The sequence below is a fragment of the Eleginops maclovinus genome, chromosome 19 (assembly GCF_036324505.1).
Source record: "Eleginops maclovinus isolate JMC-PN-2008 ecotype Puerto Natales chromosome 19, JC_Emac_rtc_rv5, whole genome shotgun sequence".
Lineage (NCBI taxonomy): Eukaryota > Metazoa > Chordata > Actinopteri > Perciformes > Eleginopidae > Eleginops > Eleginops maclovinus.
In genome coordinates this window covers 20,086,578-20,113,590 of record NC_086367.1, presented here as the reverse complement: position 1 = coordinate 20,113,590, position 27,013 = coordinate 20,086,578, and the positions used below count along the sequence as shown (strand labels likewise).

At 41.5% G+C, this 27,013-nt stretch overlaps 1 protein-coding gene across 2 annotated transcripts in view; it reads left to right on the top strand.

Moving 5' to 3' along the window:
* atrn (attractin) overlaps positions 1 to 27,013 on the top strand; it is a 118,503-nt gene that overhangs the window by 83,329 nt on the left and 8,161 nt on the right. For both annotated transcript variants that reach the window (XM_063908467.1, XM_063908466.1), the window contains exons 27-28: positions 14,142 to 14,249; positions 25,500 to 25,614. In XM_063908467.1, coding sequence (XP_063764537.1) covers positions 14,142 to 14,249; positions 25,500 to 25,614 — 223 coding nt within the window. The remainder of the gene's footprint in view (positions 1 to 14,141; positions 14,250 to 25,499; positions 25,615 to 27,013) is intronic.

Genomic DNA, 27,013 nt, shown 5'->3' with positions numbered 1-27,013 from the left:
CTTTACACTAGCAGTCAAATTAAAACAGACCCTGTTGGAACACATGATGCCAGAGAGTGAGGATGAATCAGAAGAGGCAATAAAATCGTTAAAGGGCTCGTTCCCTCGCTCACCGCAAACTGCTGACCCTCAGAAATGTTTGGGCGGACAGCTGTGTCACTGAATCGCCTCACCTTCCGCCCTCCTCATCTGTCCGACACACTTCCGTTCATGGAGAGAACTGTGTGACCTCTGACCCCTGTCCATGGCTTTCAGCAATCCGACTCTTACTTCTTCTCTGTAGCACAGTTTAGCATAAACACGAGCATACACTTTTTCACATACACTCAATAAGTTCCCTTTATAGGGTTATGATGATTTGCTCATTTTTCAAACTGTTGTTTTTGTCTCAAGTACTTTCACACATTTCAGACTTTCCTCTGCAAATTACAACATCACTTTTCAAGTTTTCTGAGGTTTCACATCTCGACAAAAGGCATCAACCTATCACCTTGCAAAGCTATGAGGATAATTATATAGAAGAAAAATGCAGTCTCTTTCGTTCGAACCAGAAGTAAAACTTTATTACTCCTTCCATTCACAAAGAGAGCAAATGCCAGATCCATTCCTTATGTTCTGTCTTTCACAATCAAAGCCCTAGACATATTATTGTTGTATCTTTGTGAAAAGCCTTTACAGATTGGGTATTATCTGAAAGTGTGTATCCAAACCGAGCCTCCCCTTTAATACAGAACACACTGATGGGACAGCGCAGTGGAGTCAGTAATGGACCTCATCAGTGCTGGTGTCCTCATAATCAGTCACACAGCTCTCCTCAGGAAGCATTCCCCTATCACTGACTCTCATACAACACACAATCTAGCACTCTGAAACACACATTAAACATTCACCAACTTCCCTCACACTCTCCCCTCGCCTCACACACACACACCATGCAACGAGATCTACAGCAGATGGTTCGGTGTGAAAGCGCAGCAGAGTGGGAGGGATTGGCGCCGGTATCCTCCGAGTAAGCACAGTCCTGGAATACAATGAAGATATCAGTGAGCACGTAGAGCCCCACATCAAATTAGTTTCCAGAGTCGTCCGTAACGATAAGGAGGATCCTCTCAGCGGCGAGGCGGCTCCTGCCCCACACACACTCCAGTCCCCGCAGCAGATGGCTGGATGTGAATGCAGTTCACACATGAGCGGGAAAGAAAGGAAAAAACAATCTTTCCACCTTTACGTTGCAGCTGCTACCCCCTTACGAAGCACTTCTCCATGATGATCTTTAATACATTATCATTTTAGAATCATAGCAGTACTACGTGGCTCTGTGCCTCTCCACTTCTGCTTGCCAGGTATTATTTTCACACGATCTAGAGATGCATCCGCTGATTGCTGTTTAATACACTGGAACTAAACTGGATTTGCCATGTGTTTTGCATTCTGTTCTCCAAAATGACAAAAAGATGACCAAGATAACCCAACTGAACTTTGCAGAGTGTGAGAAACAACCTGTGATAATCCTAATTACAAGTAGGAGTAATAGAGAATTTCTGCCAACTATAATATCTCCCGATTGCTAAAAAGAGCAACCAACAAACTGTTGCCAAAATAGCCGCAATTTCCCTGTAGTAAGGTCTAAATAAAATCCAATATCAACAGTGAAACAATCATTGCAGCTATTTAAAACCTTGCTGCATCCCTGAACTTCACTAAAGCAACCAAACGACCGCAGTCAATGGGATGAGTTGTTGGTACAACAGGGTAAACAAATGCTCAATACACAGTGCAACAGAACAGCCTAAAACAACAACCTTCATTGTGAAGTCTCATGCAAAGATGCCACCCAAATTGCAGGTTAGATTTTCCCAAATTAAAAGCCACGTTAGATATGTCTTAGTCTTCCAATAACATGGGTTAAGATCAACAGCTTATGATCAGGAAAACAGCCTGACCAGATTTCTTGTTGGAAACATTAAGGACTTCTTGAAGAAATGAAACGTAAGACTTATCGGCAGATATATCAAATATTTTGACGGATGTATCGTGACCATAGGAGTCACTCCAGATTTGCATGGCTGTGATTTAAGTGAGGATATCTGTAGTCTGTTTCTCACTCTGTTTTGTCTGAAACGTCTCAGTGTGCTTGGCTTCCTGAGTGATGTGGTCAATATTTCAGTGCGTTTTTTTCTCAGAAATGTAAATGAGAGTTCACCTGAGAAGGTTTGTGGTTGTGGAAATATTAAGCTGAATATTAAACTGCATCTGAGTCCTTTTAAGGTTCTGTCATCAGAGCATTTACAGCTACTTCCTGAGGTCGGGGTAGGGATATACTGCATTTTTGCTTAAGGAGGTCAATCAAAGGATAAAAATGCTGGTTGACGTCATCCTCAGAAGATACATACACATGGTTTATATCCAATTTAACATGTTATATAGAATCTACCAAGCTACTAATATATCATTAAGGTGCAATGTCCATTAATCAGATTTTTCTCCCAACTTGTAACAGCAGAGCGTTTTTATAATCCTGACACATGATTAGACTCCAGCATCACACCAGGCAGAGTGCTGTTTGATCCAGCTAAACCTTATCTTTAGCCTCATTTGCTGAGTACTAAAACTGCCTGGGGACATCCACTAATTTTTAATAATCTGCTCAGTTTTTATCATCAGCTCAGACACACAAAAAAAATAGAACAGTGTACCAAAAAAAGTGCCACAGCTTTAAAATCCAACTCACTTGAACACGTACTCTGAAATATCAGTCAACGTTTTAGATGACATTGCTGAAGGGAGTTTTTTAAGCAGACAGGAAGAGATACCGGAGGTGAGCTGGAGGAGTTTATTGTAGTGGATAGTTTCTGTCTTAAGGAGCTTTACAGAGTCTGTTCATCACACTACTCACAGACTCGATCTGCTTCACCCCCATAGTCTCAACGGCACAGTCGGTAAAATGGTTCGAGGCATTTCTGTGTTTAATTGGTGACTGATCTGCCTGGTCTGTGTTTTAAAAGGTGAGAACACACTCCAGGCTGCCCACTGTGTTTTCATTCAATTAATAAAGGTAGTGTGTTACCGTAATACTAATCCAACGCCGATTCCAGCTGCAGTTTATTTTTCCTAGTTCATTTGTATTCCTATTCTTAAGGGACTTTAAAGAAAACTGTTTTTGGATCCAAATGTTCTAAGAATCTTATTGTTAAATTGGCTTTTTAAAATAGAATATGCTTCCAGGAATATCTTGATAGTTGAATGTAGGTCATAAATTAATTCAATGTTGGTAATGTTGCTCTTTAAATACATTCCCAGCTGCAGAGTCTGGGGCAGTAACACACAACCTTGGCAAATACCACTTTTAACCACTCTTATTGGAGGTGTTAACTTTACCCACTAAGTCTTTTTCAGTGGAAGTCAGTCCACCACTTATGTGGAAGAGTACAGTTAGGCTTATTAAACCTTTCTGCTCATTTAAGTTCACTGAATAAAAGAGCATCAGCTACGTGACTAAATTAGAAATGTGAAAGACCTCCTTGTGGATCCATAAAACATGGTATTCTTAAAGTCTGGAGAGAAACTTTGTAATGTTTGAAGATAGAGAAGGATCAGTGTTACCACTGTTCAGCCCTGAAAATGGATTCAACCATGCCTCACTCAGTAAGAATAATTGTGCCCTTGGAGGCAGACTGTTGAGGACATGGTCATTGTTGTGGCTCAGTGCTCTGAACTGGGAGTGTGCTGCAGACGTGCCACATCTCTTTATGAAATATAAAGAACTTTTCTCTGTTGGAGACATCACTAGCTCATCTTTGAAACAATCGTGGTTAAAAAAAGTCTGTTTTCTTGCTCTGCAGTGTGAACATAATGCAGAAATCATCTATCCCTGCTTCTCTTCCTCGCCTTCAAACACAAACGCATGTAAATTGTACTTTTCCTAACGATTGACTGCGCAGCAGAAAGCCACGTTGCTCTGCAGGGAGAATGTGGTGCCTCTGAGACATTAGGAAATATGCAGATGATGAATTTACTTTCATGTATTAGCTTATTCTGCTTGGGATCTTTTTGTCTTCTCACAGTCAACTGAAAAAGAACAAAGGTATCAAAGGCTCTCTACCTTCCTTTTTGGCAAAAGAACGCCACCTTTCTCTGCGTAGTTGTGGCGTTGACTCTTTACAGACGGCTGTGTTATTTGTCAAAGCTGTCGAGGATGTCAGGACTTCTCCCCTTCCACAAATCCAGCTGTAGCAGCACACACACCTCAGGAGATCTAAAGGGAGAGTCCTCACCTTATTTCACCCTCTAGAGTGGGAGGAAAACCATTCTCTCTCTCCCTCTTCCCAGCCACTTCAGTATCTCCTCTGTTGGAGGTCGAAGATGGAACGGGATGACGCTGGCTGGCCCTCATGCCACTTTTATTCATGGCACTTTTCCTCATGGAAGTGTTTTTACTCGAGCCTATTTTCCTAGTGCCACATTCCCCATATCTCGTGTACACTTTTCCTCATGCCTATCTCCATGCCACATCCCTAATGCCCTTTCCTCATGATGGTTTGACCGGTTAACCAAAGAAACATATTCTAATCATGTGAAATTCAGACTATTTGAAGTATAAAGAGCTTTTAAAGGTTGCAACACAACACATTTGATTTTGAAATTATACATTTTAAAGACTTCAGTCAATAAATAATTGTTATAACCATTGAATCCAATTGGAGGGTTGTCAATTTGAGTTTCACATGATAACTTTTCCTACAAGTAACTCGACATATGTTTCCAGGAAAAGCAACTGTTTTTTTATAGCTCTGTCAGGCCCCTGTAGATTAGCCAGAGCGATGCTTTCAGATTCTATGAGAGCTGCCTCCATCTCCTCCTCTCTCCTGAGGTCAACGTTCGCTGCACTGCTGCAAAGAACAAAAGGCTTACTTCTGAGGTGATCAATCCTGAAGTGAAAGGTAAGGAGAGAGGAGTTAAGATGACGAGAGAGGGAGAGAGAGCAGCGGGCAGCAGTGAAGGTCGCTCACACAGGAAGCTGAGAGGCTTGGGGAGCGCGTGCATCGTCCGCGAGGAGAAGGCCTTGTTAATGCTATCTTCCGCATAGTGGAGCTAACAAGAGTCTCCTCGGAGCTGACAGGATGCGGATTCATCAAAATGTGATCTAAAAGAATCGGGAGCCTCTGCAGCACTGCCAGCTTCCTACCTCTGCAACACTGTTAGAAGATGGGCCTGACACTGATTCCCTGCCAACTCCCCAACAAATATAAGCTTTGGTTCGATGAGGAAACAAACCAGACTGCAAATAATAAACGGTCTTACACAAACGTGTGCAGAAAGGAAAGAACACTTTTGATTAGATGTGTTTTTGCAGCCCATTCTGGAGGCATTAAGCCTTAGATGCACGAGTGACTGAACCCTACATTGAAATTTGAAAAAAAGTCAGATCTTTTATGAAATAAGTGATCATTTAGAAGAAATAGTTGGACATTTTAAAAGGTCGATATTTGGAAGAAAAAAAGAAATTGAAGAAATTGAAAGGAAATAAACTGGGCGTCAAAAAGTGTGAATTTTGAAAAGAAGAGGATAAGGGCCACATGAAGAAGGAGATAGAATAATGAGAAAATAGTGGGACATTTTTAAAAGTCGACGTTTAGAAAAAGAATTCAGATCTTTTAGGAAAAAAGTGATCAATTTGAAGAAATTGTCGGAAATTCAAAAATGAATTGAATGAAGATAAAAACATTTAATTATTAGATACTTCAGAAAAACCACCTCACCGACCCACTTATTCATCTAAGGGCTAAACAGCCAAAGGTATGCTGCGTTCAGGTGCTCCAGTGACTGAATGCTTCTCTGTGTGGGTTGGTTGGATTGTTTTCCAGCTGCTTCCCACTTGTTGTTTCAGTGCCGTGTTTGCGCTGGTGTCATTGCACATTCTTCTCTCTGTGTGAGTGTGAGTGTGTGTGTGTGTGTGTGTGTGTGTGTGTGTGTGTGTGTGTGTGTGTGTGTGATCTCATGGTGTGTGAACACATGACTTTTTGTCTTTCATTGTTCCCTAGATGCTTCTAAACCCCGCTAATCTTAATTCCACAGAGATGGTGCGTATAATTAGAGTTTGGATCAGTGCCAGCGTCTTATTGCTCACTATATACATGCTGGCTTATGGTTCTAACCCCATTGCACTGTGGGCGACCCCATTCTGGCCCTCGACACTGCAACCCATCCATCATGACGCAGGTGGAAGGCTTATTGTAAGCCCAGAACCTCACTACCCTGCTCCTGCACTTTTTCGTTCTGTTTCATCTCCGGCTGTCATCACTTTTGTGACTTTTATTCATTTATTTTTCCTGCGACTTTCTTATGCCCTCCATCATTGTTCACTCTCAGTTGTAACCTCTCCACCAGCACTTCTTCACTTACTCGTAAATACTCCGGAAGCAGAAAATACTGTGTCTAAAATGTGGCAATATTCCATTTATCCTTTTTTAGTATCTTTTACAAAGCACTTCCTACACTGCTTAACCTCTACATTTCTGTGCAGTAGTTGGGCTGAAAAATTAGCATCTTGAAAGGAAACTCACACACGCCATTGGCTTGGGTGATGGCTGCTGTTGAGATGATATTGGTTAAAGGCTGGAGAAACTATTAGATTGCAGTGAAGATCCTTGCACCATTTTTGTCTTCTGAAGAATTAAATGTAGAATCGAGGGCTGAATAAATAAAAAAAGTTGTAGAGAGTTTGTTTCACTGGCACTGACCCAGATTATTCATTAAAGCACAGTGGAAAGGATTTAAAACGGAGTACAAAATAGTGATGATTATAAAAAAAAGCATGGTGGGCTGCATTGATTTAGATGTTTCAAGTCTGACTAACAGGACAAAATGGAACGGTGCCAGGAGTTATTCAGCCGTTAGCGAGAGGAATATCTAGAGACACAGTGTTTATACAACGTGAGAAAACGTACTGACTTGTTTTCTTATAAATAAACTTATTTTCCTGATATGTTCATTTTGCTTGGCTACTCATGCTGGGCTTTGGTCCAGTGACTGCTCACTATCAGATGCTTTTTTTGTGATTCTGTCTTCTTTTATTCATGATACCCCCCATGCTCGCTCAAACAATGCTACAGATTTTTCCAAAAAGGAGAAAGGACTCGCTTTTTTAGGCGTCTTGGCTTATCCAAATCCTCCATATCAAGAGGAATAATTGAGTGGCTTTAAAAAGTGTGTTTAGTTAAATGGTGCCTCAGTGAATCTGCTCAGTTATTTCCTTGTTTTTAACGCTTATTACGGCATCTTATTCCCCTTTCATGTCATCTTTCTGAAGTTTCCCTATCCTTTCTATTTTGATCATTGTCGATGAGGTGGTGTTCTCACCGACTTAACACGATTTATACATGAGAGAGAATAACATAATTACACACAGATGGACACAGAGGAACATGCCAGGGCAGGGACAGCATGAGACCGGGGGTGAGAAAAGGGGAGAGTTCAGGGGGAAGAAAAAGATAGGAAGAGGGACAAAAAGATGATGAGAGAGAGCGAGAGATCAAAGCCTTCTCCCTTGTCAGTATTCAACGAGTACACACCACCTCACCGCCGGTGAGATGGAAAGATGAAGCAGCTAACGTCGCTTCACAGACGAAGATTTCCTCTCCCTCCCTCCTTCCCTCCCTCTCTCTCCTCACCGTTTTCACTCAGTGATGCTGAAGAATGATTGAGAGCTCTACCATCGACAGCATTTTCTAACGGTTGCATCAATAAGTAAACGGCTTGATGTTGTGCTTACACGTTGTCCATCCACGTGCGCTGGTAAATGCAGTATTTGTGTGTGTGTGTGTGTGTGTGTGTGTGTGTGTGTGTTTACCCAGGCGATCAGGCACTCTATCCCTCTTCCCAGGGGCCAACACTTTGAACGCCTTTGTCTTTCTTTCTGCTCCCATTTCGGTCTCTTTGCTCTCCCAATTTCTATTTTTTCTCCCTCGCTGTGTTCACAGTCGCTCCTCCCTCTCACACATCCTCCCTTCCTCTTTAGTCTCATTTCCCTTCTCTTCCTTCCGTTGCTCTCCTATATCTTGCTTGCTTCTTCTTTTTTTTCTCGCTCCCTCCCCTCTGTGCGCTTTGCTGACTCACTCAATCTCATTGGCACACGGCTGCTCACTTTGAAAATGCTCGAACACAATTCCCTCAGACAGCTCCTGTGTGAGTGTGCATGCGAGAAAGTGTTTGTAAATCCTCAAATATCTTCTCAACGCAGCGTTGATTCATTACTGTCATTGTTGGTCCATTTATATATTCATTTTTAAGGCTGACATAACAAATATTATGCGTCTTTCAGATTATTGTTTTTGATTTGATTGAACTGCTTCAGTTCAGTCTCACAGCTCTTAGCATCATTTAAAGCTGCAGCAAATAGTTTATTTCAGCCAAAAACCTCAGATTTACTCACTATTTACTTCCTGCTTTGTCCCAAACATCAGACAGATATCATTTTTGACTAGTTATATTATAATAGTGGAGCATGTTGCATTCACAGAGACAGATTTGTTCCACATCAAGTCTTAAAGAGAGGATTTCAATCACATTTGCATCTACTTCATGGGTCTGGAATAAGCTTCTGTTGTCTTATATGATTTGCATATCGTCTTCAATAAGTGATAATGAGCTTTGTTGCGTTTATAGCTTATTTTGCTGTCCCAGAAACATGTGTTTCATTCTTTGTTTTGTAAAATGTAGAGTGTAAATGATAATCACAGTCGCTCAGGTTTGTCCAAACAGTCCTAAAGTCAATAATATCCCATTTAAACTTAAATAATACAGCGACTGATTCATTAGCCCTGTCCATTGAATATATATCATAGTAATTATAGTGCTTCATGTTCACGGCTGAGATGTTTATGTATTTGTGTGTATGTGCTTTTTAATTCAAACTTACATCCTCTGCATGCTCATTTGCTCATTTGTAATTCAGCTCTGGGTTTTAGAGAATTGATTTGCATTTATTTTAAATAAACACATATACATGGCTGCTCATGTGCTGGTATCTCCAAACTACCTGCCTGCGTGTGCGTGTGTGTCCACCTGCCTGCCTGCTCACGTATCATAATTAGGTATATATATGCACCGTGCACTCTGCCACAGTCTGATATTTACACACACACACTAACCACCCTGCAGAAAACTAAGAGCCAATTTAAGAAGTAGGCGACTTGCACTGTAACTCCTCTGGCTTCTGGTTATCTGTGGAGCGCTGAGTGTTTTCTTTTGAGCAGCTGCCTACTCGCTTCACGGCGTAATGAGATTTGTACAAATTGTTTTTTTCTATAGGACTCAGTCCAAGACGGTGGTGCTCAGAAGTACGCCTCCTTAACGTGATGATTGCAGTCCAGTTTCCTTCGATATTCACTGCTTCTCTTTGTGTAGTGATGTGTGGTCATGGGGAAAATAGTGGTTTGTAGATTTAAAAACTCAATTGTGGAAGAAAAACATCAGTTAAAGCGACGCTCAATCAGATCAGGGGTTTAATTTGAAGCCCCCAAATAACGTATTTATATTTTTCAGAAAATCGTTGACTTATTCCTGCTGTCTGCGGTCAAATTTAAATGCTAATCACCCAGCCTGAGTCCGGAGGTTTGGGGGATGTTGCAACAGGTTTGTTTACTACGCGTTTGATTGTCTGGCAGCTTATGTGTGTTGCCCTGTTGGACTGAAGTAGCCATTTTCCCAGCCCTCAGAAGCTGAAATGGAAAAGAGGGCCAAGACTTTAAAAAAAACCCAACTTGTAAAAATTATTCTTTTTATTTGCCCTTTTTACCTTTTTATTGATGTCAAAAAGCTTCTACTCTGTGGTTACAGCCTTCAAATGTAATCTTTAGTTAAAACTCACAAACCCGTTTGGCAGCAGGTAGTTATGTTAAGCAAAAGAGCCTTGCTGCTTATCCATCTTGCAGACTAATACAGTTACTGACTGCACTTCATTTCACACTAGCTGCTGAACAAAGGGGAGCATATAGCAGCAAACACTCAGATATCTTCTGAAACAAAGAAATGAGAAACACAACTAAATAAATGTTAATGTTGCTTTGATCTGTAAGATGTGTAAGTGATCTATTAGATAACATGTGTCTTATCAACTTCATATGGTAATAATAAAAACATTTTCTGTGAGACGCTTTTTGTGCTGTCCCAAAAGCACTCTGCAAATGCAATTGCAGCATGGTATAGTCTCGTTAATTTAACCAATGTTGCATTTAACCTGTAAGAAGTGTAGTGTTCTGTGTTTGAAACATGCTGTATTAAACCCTGAATGGTACATAAAGAAGTTGCCTTGAGGAAGACACCATATTGAAGCACCTTTTTATTGCACAAGCTATATGTTTTGGACAGTTTCCATTCCTTCAGATGATATTTTACTGTGAATATGGAATACGGTTCAGCCGAGTGTCCCTGTTTAAACAAAGGTTAGCCGCTTGCTACACCAGAGACCCGGCTGTTTGCAGAGAGGCAAAGGGAGGCGGACTGAATCTATAAAGTTTGTTTACCGCAGCATTGAGACGCTGCTCCATCTGCTTTATATCCACTAAATCAATTCTGTTGCTTTGTGCTGTTCAAGGAGCTTTGCCTATGAGAAAGGATGTATGTGCATGCAGATCTATGCTTCTCCCGCACGCTGTTAGCCACCCAGGTCCACACTGAGCTGGTGCTGCTCGGCCTGTTGAGTCATCATTTCGTTTTCACATCCATGTTGTGCTCCTTTCCTAGTGCACGAATACTGTAGGTGCATAAAAGTTGGACTGGTCTTTATTCATAGTGCATCTCCTATTAGAAAAAGTATAAATACATTTGTACCAAGACTGAATCAACAGAGCACTTCTTTCAGCTTTGCATCTGAATCAGTGCATTTTAGTTTTGACGCTCTGCCCTCACAACCGTTCTCCTCGATGTCATATCACAGCCCATCCTGTTAATTGTGGGAAGCCAAGGCACTGAGTTCTTGAAATTCCTTATCTTACCTGTGAGAGTAACACCTGTTTCTTAAGAGTTCTGGCTGCAGTTAGTTGGTAAGGTAGTCACATCAGTTATTAGCACTTAATACGAGTTATTTCTAATAGATTTGTACTTTCTGTCAGAGACTCCAGTTTGACTCCTCTGGGTTCTGTGTTTCTACACACCCAGCAGTCGTCTCACTCACAGAGGCTCATATTTTGGCTCTCAGACTCTTCCCACAGTGGGTTGTCTAATCATGACAAATCGGGACGCGGCACAAAGGGCTCCTCTTTTGTGTTTTCATTAGTTACTCTGCGCTGACTGCTACGGCGGCGGTGGCAGCGAGGAATCCAAGACGTTTCACCGGGCCGTGTCTGATACTAAAGCCTGTTTATATCTGTGTACTGTCCATGCTAATGGAGCCATTGGATCCATTTCATATTGTTCTACTGGTATTCATCACGTAGTTGTCAGTTTGTTGCCTCATTGTTTCTATCTTTTCATAAGACAAGTTGGCCTTTATTTATCCCTGTAGGAAAATGCAGGTAACAGAGCAGCAACAGGTTGTTTTGGTATAAAAAAAATGTGGCTCCTTTTGCAATTCCAGATTCAAAGAAAGCCCCTCTACTGTATCTTCTCCACAAAAAAACATTCAATTATGCTTCATCACTGGCTTAATTAAGCACTTTAATGTTTTATTAACGTGCAAAAAGGATAATTAACTTACAAAGAAATGTCATGTGATTCATTCCGGCTGTATCTAGGAAGGTTAGACACCAATCAAATGCCATTAAACTGACTGAAGTCAATTAACAGAGTGCTTTCAAAACTGCATTAGTGCTCCCCAGCTGCTGTGTGAATAAATAGTGTGTGTGTTGTGTGCTTGTGTTGCTGTGTGTGTGGTGTATATTATTTTAGGTAATCTAATTAAAAAATGTAAGGTTAACCTTAATAGTTTGTAAGACACAGTGACGAGCTTTGAGTGGTTTTTGGGCTGCAACTAAGAATCATTTCCCGATGAATCTGCCAATGTGATTAATTGATTTATCCTTTTGGTATATAAAAATGTCAGGAATAATGATTGCCATCCCATTTACTAGGAAAGGTTATGTTTGGAAAATTGCTCTATTTCTCTTGCAAACTGTCAAAGAAAAGCTATAATCACTAAATATTTCTACTTGAAGCATGACGTATTTCACTTTATATAACTTTCAAATGCTAAAGGAAAAGATGCTTAACCTTATGGTGATATGTGCGTCTTTAAAACCACCAGACTCCATTGATTGGTTGATTCATTTAACTCTTTAATACAGTGCTTGTTAGTCATCCCACACAAAAAATATCCCCATCTCTGGCTTGAGAGTTTGAAAGAAAGACTGAATATATCAAAAAGAGTAAGATCTGTAACATTATGCTGCTTTCTAGTGTTTAATAACCCTATAACCTGTGTGTTTGTGACGTAAACAAACACAGACAAGGGGACACAAACACACAAATAAATGCTTTTCTACTGGAGATGGCAAGGGAATATGTTGCTTTGTTTTTCCTGTGTTTGTCAAACTTTATTAATGCTCAGACTTTTGTGAAATACATGCATCGGAGAGCTTGAGCAGTGCTGGTAGAATGCATATCTTGGACAGAGCCATTATATCAGAATCCGAATAGAGATGAAAGTGGCATCGACCTCATTTTTATTCAGCTTATTCCTTAAAATGTTAAACAATTCCTTTTTAAAAGAAGTGACTCGAGGAAAATAAAGGTTCAGCCTCTCCTCGCCCAGCTGTTACATCAGAGAGGAATGTATGGAGATTTGGTTACAACACACACACACACACACACACACTCAGGAATTTAATGAGCTGGCCTGCTCCACAAAGAGAATCCGGGACATTAAATGTAGACATTTTTTCCCCCCCTCCGTGTCAGGCTTTACCGTAGACACAGAGAGATTTTGCCTCCAGCTATTTTTGTAGCACTTGGTAAGGATATAATTATAAAGCATTACGTTTCCACAGAAAGGACTAACATGTCAATACAATTGACAGCGTCACGGGGGGATGGAAACGCTCAGCATATTAATAACAAGCTGTGGAGGAGTCGCTCGGGAGGTCGCTGCCCTCGTGCGTGAGCTCTGACCCCCACGTGAACACACGTCGACACAGTAATGCCGTGTAGGATTTCACCGTGTGCGCTTTCATGTTGGATTGCAGCGCTGCCCTTTACTTGCCCCTTTCCTCTGCCAACGACTCACTTTAATGAGACAGAGGCCAACAGATCGTGTCAAGCTCTTTTTATATATATTAAACTCCCACATGATGAACGCATCACATCCCATGGTAGCCGTTTGACTTCCTCAAAGAGCTAAAGGGCTAATATTTCATAAAAATGATCAATTAGTTGTGGGGTATTTCACGTTTGACTTGCTTTTTTCCTGCTCCTGCACATGCCACTTACAACCTGTGCTTATGAACATGTATTTTACTGGTGGCCTGCATGAAATAACAAAGGTAAAGTTCACTGCAAATCTACCAACTACAGCAAAAGGATGTTGAGCACCATTTCTGAAGGCAATAGATTTTAGTGCTTATAATATCATTCTAATTAGCACTCACTTTATATACCTTTTTCTTATTGGTTAAACAGCCCATTTTCCTTTGGTATAATTGGTCTGTAAAATGTCATAAATAAGTCACCAATTTCTCAAAGCCCGATGTGATGTGATTAAATGTCTAGTTTTTTCAGCCCAAAACAAGTTATCCACTTTAATAGGATCTCAATCAGAGAAAAGCAGGACATGTCTACCCTTGAGAGGCTGCCATGTTTTGCGTGACATTTACTAAAAAGATATATTTATAAAACTGTTTTTAATCATTTGTCTGTCGTTCAACTTATCGTTGCAGCTCTGTTACTTAAATTCTTATCGATTCCTTACAACCACTACTGACCTATTAAGCATTAAAGCACCATTCTTAACAATTTGTACCAACATCTACTGTATATGAACAACGCGTCTGTACCTGATGACCTGTATTTACAACATATATTTATATGTTTTCTGTAATGATATTGTTTCTATCAATCAAAGGTCTGAGTACTTATACTCGCCTTGATTGGCGGATAGGCAGGCTGCGTTTACCTGTCACTGACCTTCACCCTCCTCTTCTCCTCCCTAGCAACTGCTGAGGGAGATGCAACAGATGGCCAGCCGGCCTTTCGCCACCATCAACGTTGCCTTGGAGACGGACGAGGAGCCACCTGACCTCATAGGAGGAAACGTCAAGGTGAGCGCAACTTCTTTTTCGTTTTTTTGGGAGTGATCACCGTCAAACCCCTTGAGGACGACTCGCTTGCCCTCCCGGGAGTGGGAGCTCGGTCTCGTTTCTGAAATGGGTCTACATGAAATCCTGAAGGAGGTTTTGTGCTGCAGAAAGGTTCCAGCCAGCACATTGTGTACTAAAAAAACACCCCAAAAGTCTTTGGTCTGTATACATCTTTTGCAAAAGTTATACCAGGATCCTATCAGTCATCAATATCAGTCTAAATGTACATAATGAGATATTTTTTACAAATCACTCATCATTAGTCCTTACCGTTTCACGTCTGGGTATTTAAATCTTTAACTTCAGTAAAAGATCTAAAAGTGAGTATCGTTATAAACAAAAGTCCAGCATTCAAAGTTTTACTAAAAGTAGGAAAATATTTGCATCAAAATGTAATTAAAGTTCCCAAAGTAAAATATCTGAACACCCCATTTCAGAAAAACCCATCATATTATAATGACCGATGCATGGTATTTTATTCTATATTCCGCCAGGTAGCTTGTACAATCAATCCAGTTGTATCTTTTATCTACACATTACATTATAACTCAGTTTAGTTGATCCTCTTCTCTATTATTAATGAGACATCCTTGTAGCCTAAATATGCTAATAGCTTAGTTGTCCTGTAAAGAAAGATGTATACTAAGCATTTTTACACAGAAAGAGCTGGCAAAACAAAAATGAGGAAAAGGGAAAAGACCTCAGAGGTTTAACCCGATCCTGCAACATGACTAACACTGTGAGAGAAATGTAGAGCAGGAAAAAGTACAATATTTTCCTCTGAGATGTAGTGGAGTATATGTCGAGAGGATTTTGGAATACTAAGTACCTCAAAATTGTACCGCAACACAGAACTAAATGTACTCAGATACTTTCCCCTCCTGGTTTTGTGTCACCTTCGATTCTTAAAGGTGTTCATTAGATCGCAAAAAGCCAAGAAGGCTCATTTGAGCTCACCTCTGGGGAAGAGTTTGAGATGTAGTGCAGGTGTAACACACATAATGAGGGTCAGTGCAGTGTGCGTTATCCGACAGAGTGAAGGCCGGGCGATGATGAAAGTGCTCTGCTGATGAGCAACATGCTGCATTACAGTTATTGTGGGTAGACGGTGAATTGTAATGAGGATGAATTCATTTAACCCGGGAGTTAAACACATGCAGATAAGACGAACGTATTGTATGTCCAGCCTATACTTAGAAATTAGATTCATTTGGAAAAGAAACACTGATTCAACTCCTACTCGCAGGAAATGGTTGATGGCATTAAAAAATAAGGCAGGCTATTAAAGTCTCGATTCATCTGATGAAGCAGCCTCGTGTCGGAGCACCATCTGTGTTTTTCAAACACTGACGGAGGAATTGAAAGAAGCAACTTCTGTCAGTATGGATGTGTTGGAGCAAAGCCATTTAAAGATGCAACAAAGAGAGTGAAAGACGTCTTAATTATATCTCTAAATATAGAATTCATCTTGGTCCTGCCGTCGGGCGTGCATTGTTAGGTTTACGTAGATCCTGAAGTCAAGTTTGAGTTGAATGACTTGAATTGTATTTAACCCAGACACAACCCCTCACTTTTAGATGTTTTAACTTGACTGTAAAAGATGACGGCGGTGGCTGTGAGGTCTTCTTCCAATCTGAAGGGTGTAGGTTTGATCCCAGCCCAAAGGTGTGTGGGTGTGTGTGTGTGGTGTTGTGTGTGTGTGTGTGTGGGAGTGAGCAGGAGGGGCACCTTGCATTGTAGCCTGCCTCTGTAAGAATGGGTGAATTATGACTTGTATAAGTAAAGGGCTCTAAGGACTTGTAAAGACTGGATAAGGTGCCATAAAAATAAAGTCCATTTACCATTTCCAAGTCAAAAATGAGTAATAAATGAGATTTGAGCGAAAGATTTCTCTAAAAGCAAGATTAATTACATTTGGCTGTTACGGTTTCATATGGTTGATTGGTTTTTGCTTCTAGATTTTCTTGTGCTTCTTTACGGAGGACAAATAAGTCATTTTTCATACATTCAGGTCACCAAAACCACATTTACTCACCAGTAGTTACACTGAGACATGCCCTGGGTTTGGAAGTCTTGTTCCCCATGAAACCCCAAATGACCCAATGACACCAACTCATCAGACTTCATGTAGCCCTCTCCGGGGACACAAAAGTACTCCCTAAGACCTGTAAACAGACTTTGATGTGTGAAACCGGCCGAGTTCATAACATGACAAATTATTTAAATGTGAGAATATGCTGATCCAACTCTTTCCACTCAGCCAAGTGCAGATTGTGAAGCAGATTTAGTCTCAAAATCATCAAGTATTCTGAAAGACTCCAGGCACAGTGGTGTTGAAGTAGTCAGTATACCAGATCAAAAGCAGACCTCCAGCCTGTTGAAGTAGTAAATTAAAACATCATGATTAAGCTGAGAAAGTGGTTGAGAAGTCTTTGAGAAGACTTTAATGCACTCGCAGAACTAAAGCAGATTTAAATGCAGACATTGAGCAACATTTAGAGCAGGAATTGTGCAGATTTATAGAAACTGCAGCTGGGGTGTTCGGCGGGCGCGTAGCTGCAGGCCGGTGTACCTGTGACTGTGCACTTTGTGATGAATGACCTCTGAATGCAGATGTAGTGCAGAATTATAGGGCTGTTTCAGCAGGGTGGCTCGAGGCCCCTCGCTCTGACAGGGGCCATGCATCTCAAGGGGTTCAGCTACAGCGCACAAGGTTACTCCCAGCAGAGGCTGCAGGGCCCCAAGGGAGGATCAGCGGCTAGTCAAATACAGCCCAAACTTTACCGCTTCCTCACTCCTCCTCGCTCTCAATTATCCGCTCTATTCCTCCTTACCTCTTCTGTTTGTTAATGTCCTTGACTCTTCCTCTTTCCTTCTATTTGTCCTTTTTATTTCCTTCTTTTTCTTGCAGTTCTTCTTTCCTTGAGTCTTGTTTTTTAGCTCTGCTCAGTTCTACTACAATTCATCATATTTTCCTCATTTTCTCCTAACGTTTCCTCTCTGTTCTGCTCTTTGTGTTTCCTTTTCCCTTCTTCTTTAAGGTTTTAATCCTTTTGTTTTCTCCCATCCAGTTTTACCTCCTCATATTTGTCACATACTGCTTTTTTTAGTTTTATCCTCCTTGTTTTACCCTCCTTTGCTCTTCCATCTGCCATTCTCCACCTTACTTTTTTCCTTTTGACTCATTTAGCAGTGTGTTCTCTTTGGTTTCTCTCCCTCACTCCTCTTTCCCTGATTTTGTCTTCTTTTTTCCTCGTCTTACCTGTTTGTTAACCCATTTTCATATCATTTCCTCCTCCTGCGAACACAATTTTCTTCCATCACTATGTGTTTTTTTCCTTAAATGTAAAAATATTGTGTCTGTATTTATCTGCTTGTTAAACCTTCCTATTATTTCAACTGTTCACCTCTTTGGATCTGTTCTCCTCCTCTCTCTGGTCTTTGCTATCCTTACTTTAGGATAGTGTTCTTTAATTTCCCGGCCCTTCACCAATCCTGTCTGGAGTTTTCTGCTGAGCCTTATCTGCTTCTCTGTGTGTGAGAGCCTGTGCTGCTGATGTGTAGAAAGGAAACATCCAACTTGTTGTGGAAATCCGGCACCCTCCTCCTCCTCCTCCACCACCTCCTCCGTCTGTGCTTTGCCTTTCCTTCCCCCACCTTGACTCTTTTCTTTTCTTCCATTCTTCCCCGGCGTGCTGTCCTCCTCTCCATCAGGGCAGGAGCATCCCAAAAGCAGAGATCCAATTTAGATCTTCCTCCTCAGCTTTCTCTGCCTTTACCAGCTCCAACGGTGAGCGCGCACCATCCTATCTCCTCCCGGCGTAGATTGAGCGACTCGGAACAGGTTGCTCCTTGTTTCCATGCTGTTTTATCAGGATGCTACTGTAGTGTATTAAGACCCTGCGATTGGAGTATATGGGGGGCCGGGCGTCACACAGCGAGCTGAGGATCATTAAAGTTGTTTATAGCCTCGGTGGGAAGTCCAAACTTGCTCCGCCGATGAGATATATTCACTCGGCTTCTGCCAAATGGAGCTTGTGGCCCTGGCATCACGGGCAGATGATTACCTTTTTGACGCCTTACGCTCTGCTTTTATTTATAGATACCGTGGGACGGGAGGAAATCGGGACATTTGATGCAAAAAAAAAGAAAAGAAAAGGTGTGCAGCGACGAAACTGTTCTGGTTTATCTAACGTGATTGTGTGCACCGTTATCTTCTATGCAGCTATCTACCTCCACTCCTATATTGTATTAAATCACAAGCATACTGATAATCTTTGCTTCTGTGATGGCCAGTGTTACAGGCAAGAAAAGGTAAGGATTGAAACACCAAAGAGAGACTACATTATGATGGTTTCTAATAGATACATGTGTGTTAAAGACTTTCATAAATGCAGATTTACAGGAGAGGAGTGTGATAAAGCTCCATGTGACAGCAGACTGATATCTCCATCTGATGTGGAAATGAGAACAGGCTAAACACTATACAGTATATTGTGCTATTGTCTTCTGGTTACCTGGAGGGAGGATAGTGCCTTGTTTGGCCCAGTTAAACTGAACTCTGCTGAGTGGTATTTCCCACGGTGCGATCCTCTCAGTCTGTGACAACACTGATAGGGTCTTGAAGGGGTTTTTTCAGACTGCTGTCATGTGGGCTTCATCTCAAGTGAACTAGAAGCCTATTTGTGCATTTACTGCTACTGAATCTGATTAGTTTACTGTTCATTAAACAAATGAGACAAATATTAGCCTGATAGTGTTAGGCGAGTGGTCTGCAGTAACGTAGAGTCGGGAAGAATCAGGAATCGAGCCTTAAGGTGTGAACCCGCACTAAGGAAAGCAGAAAAGTTCTTGAGCCTCTGGTCAGAAGGTAGGACGTTTATAGTAAAATGGGGTATGACAAAGAGGAGGCAGTGCTAAAGATGACGTATACTGAGGTAAAAGTTACACATTTATCAAATATTTTACCAAACTTTTCTTGTCTTCTGTTCCACAACGACTAGTTCTCGGTCAGAGCAGCTTCTGACTTCCATTAAATATGTTTTTAACTAGAGCTCAAGGTCACAAATAGCTGCATCTCTATCTGACTTCAAGTTTCCCGGCCTTCTTTCAGATAACCATCACTTTAATTCAGTTCTGCGTAAACATATCTTGTTTATCTTAATTTCTCTGCAGTGTTTGGTTTAAATACTTTGCAATATGTCGTTATTATGAAAGGCTGGCAACGCAGTTCCTTAGCAAACAGAAACCAACTGAATACAAACTCATCAAAGTGGGCTCAGTGGAAGTTGGCTGTACCTGGTGAGTCACAGCGACGGGGAGTGTGACTCGCTCTGTCGCTGGCGTGGGGGGAGAGTCATCCCCAGCTGCTGCGAAAGTAGAGATGAATGCAACGGATGAAAGCGGAGCAGCGTGCCGCCACACTGTGTACCCACATCACCTGTGTGTGTGTGTGTGTGTGTGTGTGTGTGTGTGTGTGTGTGTGTGTGTGTGTGTGTGTGTGTGTGTGTGTGTGTGTGTGTGTGTGTGTGTGTGTGTGTGTGTGTGTGTGTGTGTGTGTGTGTGTGTGTGTGTGTGTGTGTGTGTGTGTGTGTGTGTGTGTGTGTGTGTGTGTGTGTGTGTGTGTGTGTGTGTGCGCGCTCAGGACAGCTATCCTTCGTTCTGGGCTAATTACTGGAGGTAATTTAACCAAACCTTTTTGCCGCTCTGCCTGGCCGGTCCAGATAACTCTCCCGAGTTGCTGAGGGGGGAGGTTGGGCTGTGGGGAGTTGAAGGAAGAGGACTTCAACGCTATAAAACAAAGGCATCTGCTGGGGAACGTTATTAACACACCAGCTTCTGAAGAAGACCACAGGAAAAGACTCTACCTTTGGGGAAAATCTTCAAAAAGAACAGCAACCCAAAAACCACACGCAAGAGTTTAAAAGAAAGCATAATTGAATTTCCAAGGTGTGTTGATGTTGTTTTCCCCCCTTAATGTCCATTCAGGACAAAATACAGTTAAGGTATGTGTGGAGGGAGATAAATGTGTGTTTTTAAGGGCCCACTGTTTTTGTTTTCGTCGTAAAATGTAAAGTGAAGCACGTTGCTTGTGAGGCGGTTCACTGGATACTATAGCCGCTGATGAACACTCAACGGAACTGATTATTTAAATCAAAATGATCCGACTGTCGTTTCCTATTTGAGACTGACTGCAACTGTCTTCCTATTTAAAATGTATTTCAAGTGGATATTCCCTCTCCGGTTTGACTATGAGAGGCTGCTGTTGGAAAATAAGAGACACGCACGTAAACAAACGTGAACCTAAGAGCACCCTGCAGCTGCGGCAGTGCAAATTGGAATTGGCAGACAAGTCTAACGCCAGCCTTAAGCTGTGAAATTAAAAGCTGCCAGTCTTCCTCTCCCTATTATTATTTATATTTTTTTTACTCAGAGTGTAGATGTGTTCAGGTGATGACGAGCAGCTCTCATTTTTCAAATTGTAAACACACTGGATGAGGAATACATTTGGCCCGAGGCACAAACAGACCTGCGGCCTGGAGAAAACCAAGCCTGGCTCCATCGCTTCTGGCAAGGCCAAAATAATTGTTTCATCTCTTCTTTGTACCAAGAGATCGGGAAGCGAAGTTACCCAAGTGTGATATCGCTCCAGCTAATGTTCTATTGGAATAGTTATCAGTGTTTTTTCTACCCATCTATTATCAATCTGTGTATTAATGATGTCCTAGCACCATCATTTTGAGAATGGAAATAAGTGATTCCTGTTATTGACTCATTTATCTCACAAAGCTGTAAGTGATATTAATGTTTTACGTCTCCTTGAGGGACAATGTAAGCTTTCAACTGCAATCAAATGGAAAACAAAAAGGCCATTTGCTCTCTTTCAGCATTTAATTAGGATACTTCCATCTGGTTCCCTCCCACCTCTCTAGTGAGTTTTTAAAGAAGCGTCTCTAAATTGTTTCTATAGCAGGATACAAGTCTTTTAAACTGTAATTAAATAGAGTTTGCAGTTTTGGGTTTTTGTTTCAAAAGTTGACTTAATTAAAAAGATATCTTGTCTCTTTCTAGTGCTTCTTCTCACGGCCTTTTATAACAGGAATACAAATTAAAATGTAAGACAAAAGGAGTGTGTGCCTCCAAATGGGTCACCAGGTAGAAATAAGTATATTATAAAAATACCAAAAGTGTAATATTTGGACAGGATTTTTTGACCATAGCCAATCAGTGTACTATTTACATAGAAGTATAGAGCCAAAGTTCTTCTTTTACAGACGTGTCGCATCCATAAACGGCTGCAATTGCGTAAATGTGCTTCAATGTATACCATAATTGAGGGTTTGCATCCGTCTGTCGTTCCACACTTGGACTTTTACTAATCCACATCCACTTTTTGTTGTAAGAAAGAAGTTTAATCCAACGCGGTTAGCTTCCTCTCCTTTAAACGCTAATTATATTCATGCTGGGTACGACCTTAACCTCACTGTCCTCCTGTCTGTTAAGTCGCTAGCTATTGCAGAAGAACGTAACTCAAGGGAGATTGAAGCAATGGCCGTCCAATGAACGCTCTTTTTTTTCTAGTTTCACCAACTGGGTGTCTTGGCCGTGATGCCTGAGAAAAAGAGCAAGCGGTGATCTCTGGGAAGAAAGAATCCACACGCAGATTGGAACTCACAGTGTCACTTAGTGTGATGGTTGGGAACCTCTCAGTGTCGCTGTTAACACATTTAATTCACTCTAGCAGTTCATGTGAGACGTGCTTACAAAGCTCACGTGATGAGACATAAGTGCCATGTGAAGCGTTTATCAATGTCACAATCAAACGACTCTTGACACCTTCATGCTGTTTATTTCAAAAGACAAATGCTCCCACAGGTACGATGACTCGCAGCTTCTGCCTTATAATTAAAACCACTTGTTTTTTTCAAAGATGTCCTTAGTGTGCAATGGCTGGTTGTTAAAAGCTGCCAATCTTCTCAGTGATAGCCTTGTTTGTTTATGCCAAATACTTATTATTATATTCCGAACATATAATTAAATGTCATTAGTGGCACCGCCAAAAAAAACAAGGAAGGCAGCAATATTGAAGGACAAATGAAGCTGAGAAAAGGGAGTGGAAGTAGGTTTATTTTATGAAAATGTTTAATAGAAGGACCTCTGTTTTCCTTCGATAAGTCAGTCTGAATCTGTGCAGACTGTAAAGCACTTTGAGACTAACTTGTCTTAATTTTGTCGTGTTTAAACGATGTGACAAGAGGAAGAAGGAGCGAGTTGAAGATGGAGAGGTTGTAAAACAAAGCACTGACCCTTTTCTTTGTTTGTTTACATTACTCACGCTCGTTCCTCAAAGTCAAAGCATTGTTTTAGTGATTTATCGTCAGAATTACAGCGTGTCCGAGTTCAGGCTCTGTACGTAGCGCCGGTCTCCACACATGTGTCTGAGTGTTTATTTGCTGCGTGTTGTGTATGATGCTGCTGGTTACACTGCAGTGTTTCCAGCAGGCGATTTGTCTCCTTCTGAACTCTTCCCCCTGTCAGTTCCTAGAGGGGGGGGGGCTGTAACGCTGCATGCGTGTGAGTGCAGGATCGACGCAGAGGAAAATTGCTGCAAGCTCAGAGGCATGCACGCAAAAACACAACCTCCTAATAACCTTTTCTGTCCAAACATACATGATAATTATTCAGCTGCATAAAAAACATACACTCAGGACAAGACACAAACATCCCGTATGCTCCTTTCACATAGAAAATGTGTAGTAGTGCCATCTTTTAGAATAATAAGCTTCTGGGATTTCTGAAACATAAACATAATTCTTTACATAAGTGTCCCACAGCATTTCTTTTACAATTACAGATAGAAAGTGGAATAAATGTTCCAATCAATGTACCTATCAGGCTTTAAATCAACATCAGTTCACTGCTGTATTTAGTCTAACAAAGTCCAAGCAGTCTTAGCAATGATTTAGTTAGCTTCTGCCTCTCATATGTTAGATATAGATGTCTTTACATGCTGTATGTTGTGCGTTATGATGGATATTCACACTGTCAGCCGTAGGCATTGTTAAAACTAGAAAATATAGGTTAACAGATGTTCCTCTATATGTTCCAATGGCATGAAGCAGAATAGGTACCAAATAAAAAACGTGCTTTTAAGACTAATCCGACATGAGAGAAAATGCTATAAATAGTTAAAAATGGCTTCCTTTGGGTGCTTCTTGTGCATCATGAGGTGATAATTAAATAGCAGACTAATTACGATGTTCTTAAAGGCCAGGACATATTCCTCCAGGTTGCCTTTAGAGATACTTTCCCTTTCAGAGGCCTTTTCATGAATGTTTTCTTTAAAACCCGACGAGACGTTCAGTGTATCTCCTGAGAACCGTAAATCCGGCCTTAGAAAAGCACCGCTTAACATTTCTATAAGACAGGAAGTGCTATAGAAACGTCCAAACCCCAGTAAGATTGCAGTGGTGGCTTTTACGGGAAAAACTGATTCTAGGGCTTATTCATACGTGAGGCGGACATTACCTGCACATTTACAGAGGGGAGAGCATGTCTGAAAGGGCTTATTATCCACTAACACACCTACAGTGCAAATAACAGAGGATAAAGTGCCCTTCTCTGTCAGATCGTCCCTGAACACATCACAGTTACACACGTGCCATAAACAGGCCGACACACATCTGCAGGGGCATTCACAAATACAGAATTCCCCCTGTGCTACACAATCAGCTGCACTGAATCTACAAACACACGCAAACACACACACACACACACACACACACACACACACACACACACACACACAGCAGGTCTTTGTGCCACTTCCCCAGCTACCTGTGTGTCAGCCTGCATATCCTGCTGGTATGAAAGGTAAGCCTCAGAGAGATGGAGCAGAGAATAATTGTGTAAAATGGGTCAAAGCCTGAATATCATTACTGCCCCGCTTCCCATGTGTACGATTACACCTTGTGTGTGTGTGTGTGGGGAAGAGATGGAGAACAGCAGTGTGTGTAAAAAGGTGAAAAGCGTGTGTGTTTGTGTGTCTGTACAGTTGTGTGAGAGGTTGAATAGATGTGTGTGTGTGTGTGTGTGTGTGTGTGTGTGTGTGTGTGTGTGTGTGTGTGTGTGTGTGTGTGTGTGTGTGTGTGTGTGTGTGTGTGTGTGTGTGTGTGTGTGTGTGTGTGTGTGTGTGTGTGTGTGTGTGTGTGTGTGTGTGTGTGTGTGTGTGTGTGTGTGTGTGTGTGTGTCACACTCCTGCAGTATTGCCTCTTGGGGCTTTAAGCTCGACAATAAAGACCGGCGTGGGAAGGGATTGAACTTGTGTTCAGAGGTGTGTGTGTGTGTGTGTGTGTGTGTGTGTGTGTGTGTGTGTGTGTGTGTGTGTGTGTGTGTGTGTGTGTGTGGGTGTGGGTGTGGGTGTGGGTGTCCGTTTGTCCGTTTGTCCAAAACCGTGCCATGGCCCAGTTTCATGTAAGGCTCAGATTTCAAAACAGATAGAAAGATAGATAAATTAGACAGACAGACAGACAGACAGACAGACAGACAGACAGACAGACAGACGAATAAATAAGCAGAGAGGCTGATGGGTAGACCTGTAAATAAATAACTGGATGGATGGACACACCATCAGCAGATAGAGATATAGACAGTGAGATGGACAGGCAGATAGATCTGTAGATAATAGATGATATACAGTTAGGTAGAGGCCGAGCTATCTGTATGCAGTTGTGATGTCGGTGTCCTTCATATCCATATCCTGTATCGAGGTGTTTCCACAAATTTTGTACCAGGCGAGCAGCAGCAGTGTTTACAGGGAAACTCATCTCCACATATGGATGAGTTGCTGGTAAACAGGAGGCATTGGTATTAGAGCGTCAGGCCTGCAGCGACAGCAGTGCTCCGCCGACACAAATCTGCGCTCCCAGGGCAGCCACTTGATATCCAGCCACGGCCCACGCTGTACACAGGCGCCATTGTCATGAATTTCTGCACAGTAGGGGGATTTTGGGAGGGGAGAATCCAATTTGTGGCTGCAGATCAGCCTCTGTTTCTCAAGTTGTGTTTTTTCTGGTTGCTGTGCATGTTGCTGACACAAACAGGAGCAGTATCAGCAAAGCCCCAGTTATCTGTGCCTCTGCAAATGGTGTGTGTTCACCAGGATTCGGGAGGCTTGTGATGTGTAATTTTTTCTTCTTTTTCTTTCCACAGTCCGTCCCAAAGCCCATCGCCCTCGAGCCTTGCTTTGGAAACAAAGCCGCCGTGCTCTCCATCTTTGTGCGGTTACCCAGAGGCACCGGCGGCATCCCTCCTCCAGGACAGTCTGGTAAGACTTGGCTTGTTTTCTTTCTGCACGTCATCCATCTTTGTTTGACTATTGTTCTGTCATCCACCTTCCTTCCTCCCATCTTATGAAACACTTGGAAGGTTTGCTTCCTTTTCTTCTTCGGTTTTATTTATTTCATATTACTTACTACACAAGTTTTCAACATGTCCAAAGTAACGTGATCTTCTGACGACTTCTGTCCACACAAGAGTTTCATGTCTTTTCCGTAAAGTTTCCACTAAAACACCCAAAAAACAACAGCAATGCTCAATCTTTCATCCTCCTGAACAGCAAAATGATGTGTTACAGACGTCCCCTGGTGAGAAGTTGGTGACAGATTAATCTGTTTATGCTGTCTGACAAACATCTATAAATACAAATCAAAGTGATTATATTGTTGGCTTTTAAGCGACACCTCTTCGCCAGGTAAACAATAATTTCTTGCTGCAGTCCATCAATCAAATCAGGTCTGATAAAAGAGACGTAAAACAATAGCAACCTGTATTGTGTCATCGCACATTGTGGCTTAACAATGAGGGATCTCAGGGAGAGTTGAAGATGACAGGAAGTTGTCTCAGTTTCTTCTTCGTGTTTGAGCAGGGGCGTTTTCATTGTTTCGGAGAAGCTTAGTTTTTCTCATTGCTGTTACGTTGTGAGAGCAGAAATGTAAGATTTATATTCTCTGGAGAGTTGTTCAGGAGGATAAAAATGTGTTCTGAGAAAAACTAACTTGAAGGTCAGAACAGGAACAGATACATGGGTTTCAGATGAAGACAGCTGAGTTCATGCTGCTCTATAAACCCTGCGAGGTGAGCCACTTGGCAAAAGATGGCATTTATGATATTTGCACGAGGACAGGGCAATATGTATAAAATCATATTTGACATTTTGTTGGGTTGATGCTTTCACAAAATGAGTTGTAATCATCGTCAGTGATATGGATATAAAACTAAGCAGGTAAAGGAAATAATGTAACAGTCTATTCAATTCAGAAAATGACATCACTACTGCTATTCAACCATTAAACCAGGAATAAAACAACACTTAATAATATCCAAAATCCAAGACGATATCTAGTCCCACATGGAGATATATAGACCATCCCTTAATTTGGACTCCTTAATTCACTTCCTTAACATAATGACATCACTCACACTCGTTCTTCTATTGGCAAACGCTCCAAATATATTGTATGTAATAGGCCAAGGGGCGGGACATCACTAAGCTGTTGACCAATCACAACAGAGCAGAGGGAGGAGGGATCTGGTTTCAGACGGAGGGTGAAAAGAGGTGCAGCAGCACAGGCAGTATGAGAAAAATAAAGAGCTTTTTGAACATTAAAGCATGGAGACATGTCAAATATGAAATTAATCAACCATTTATCAACTATTTTTTCATT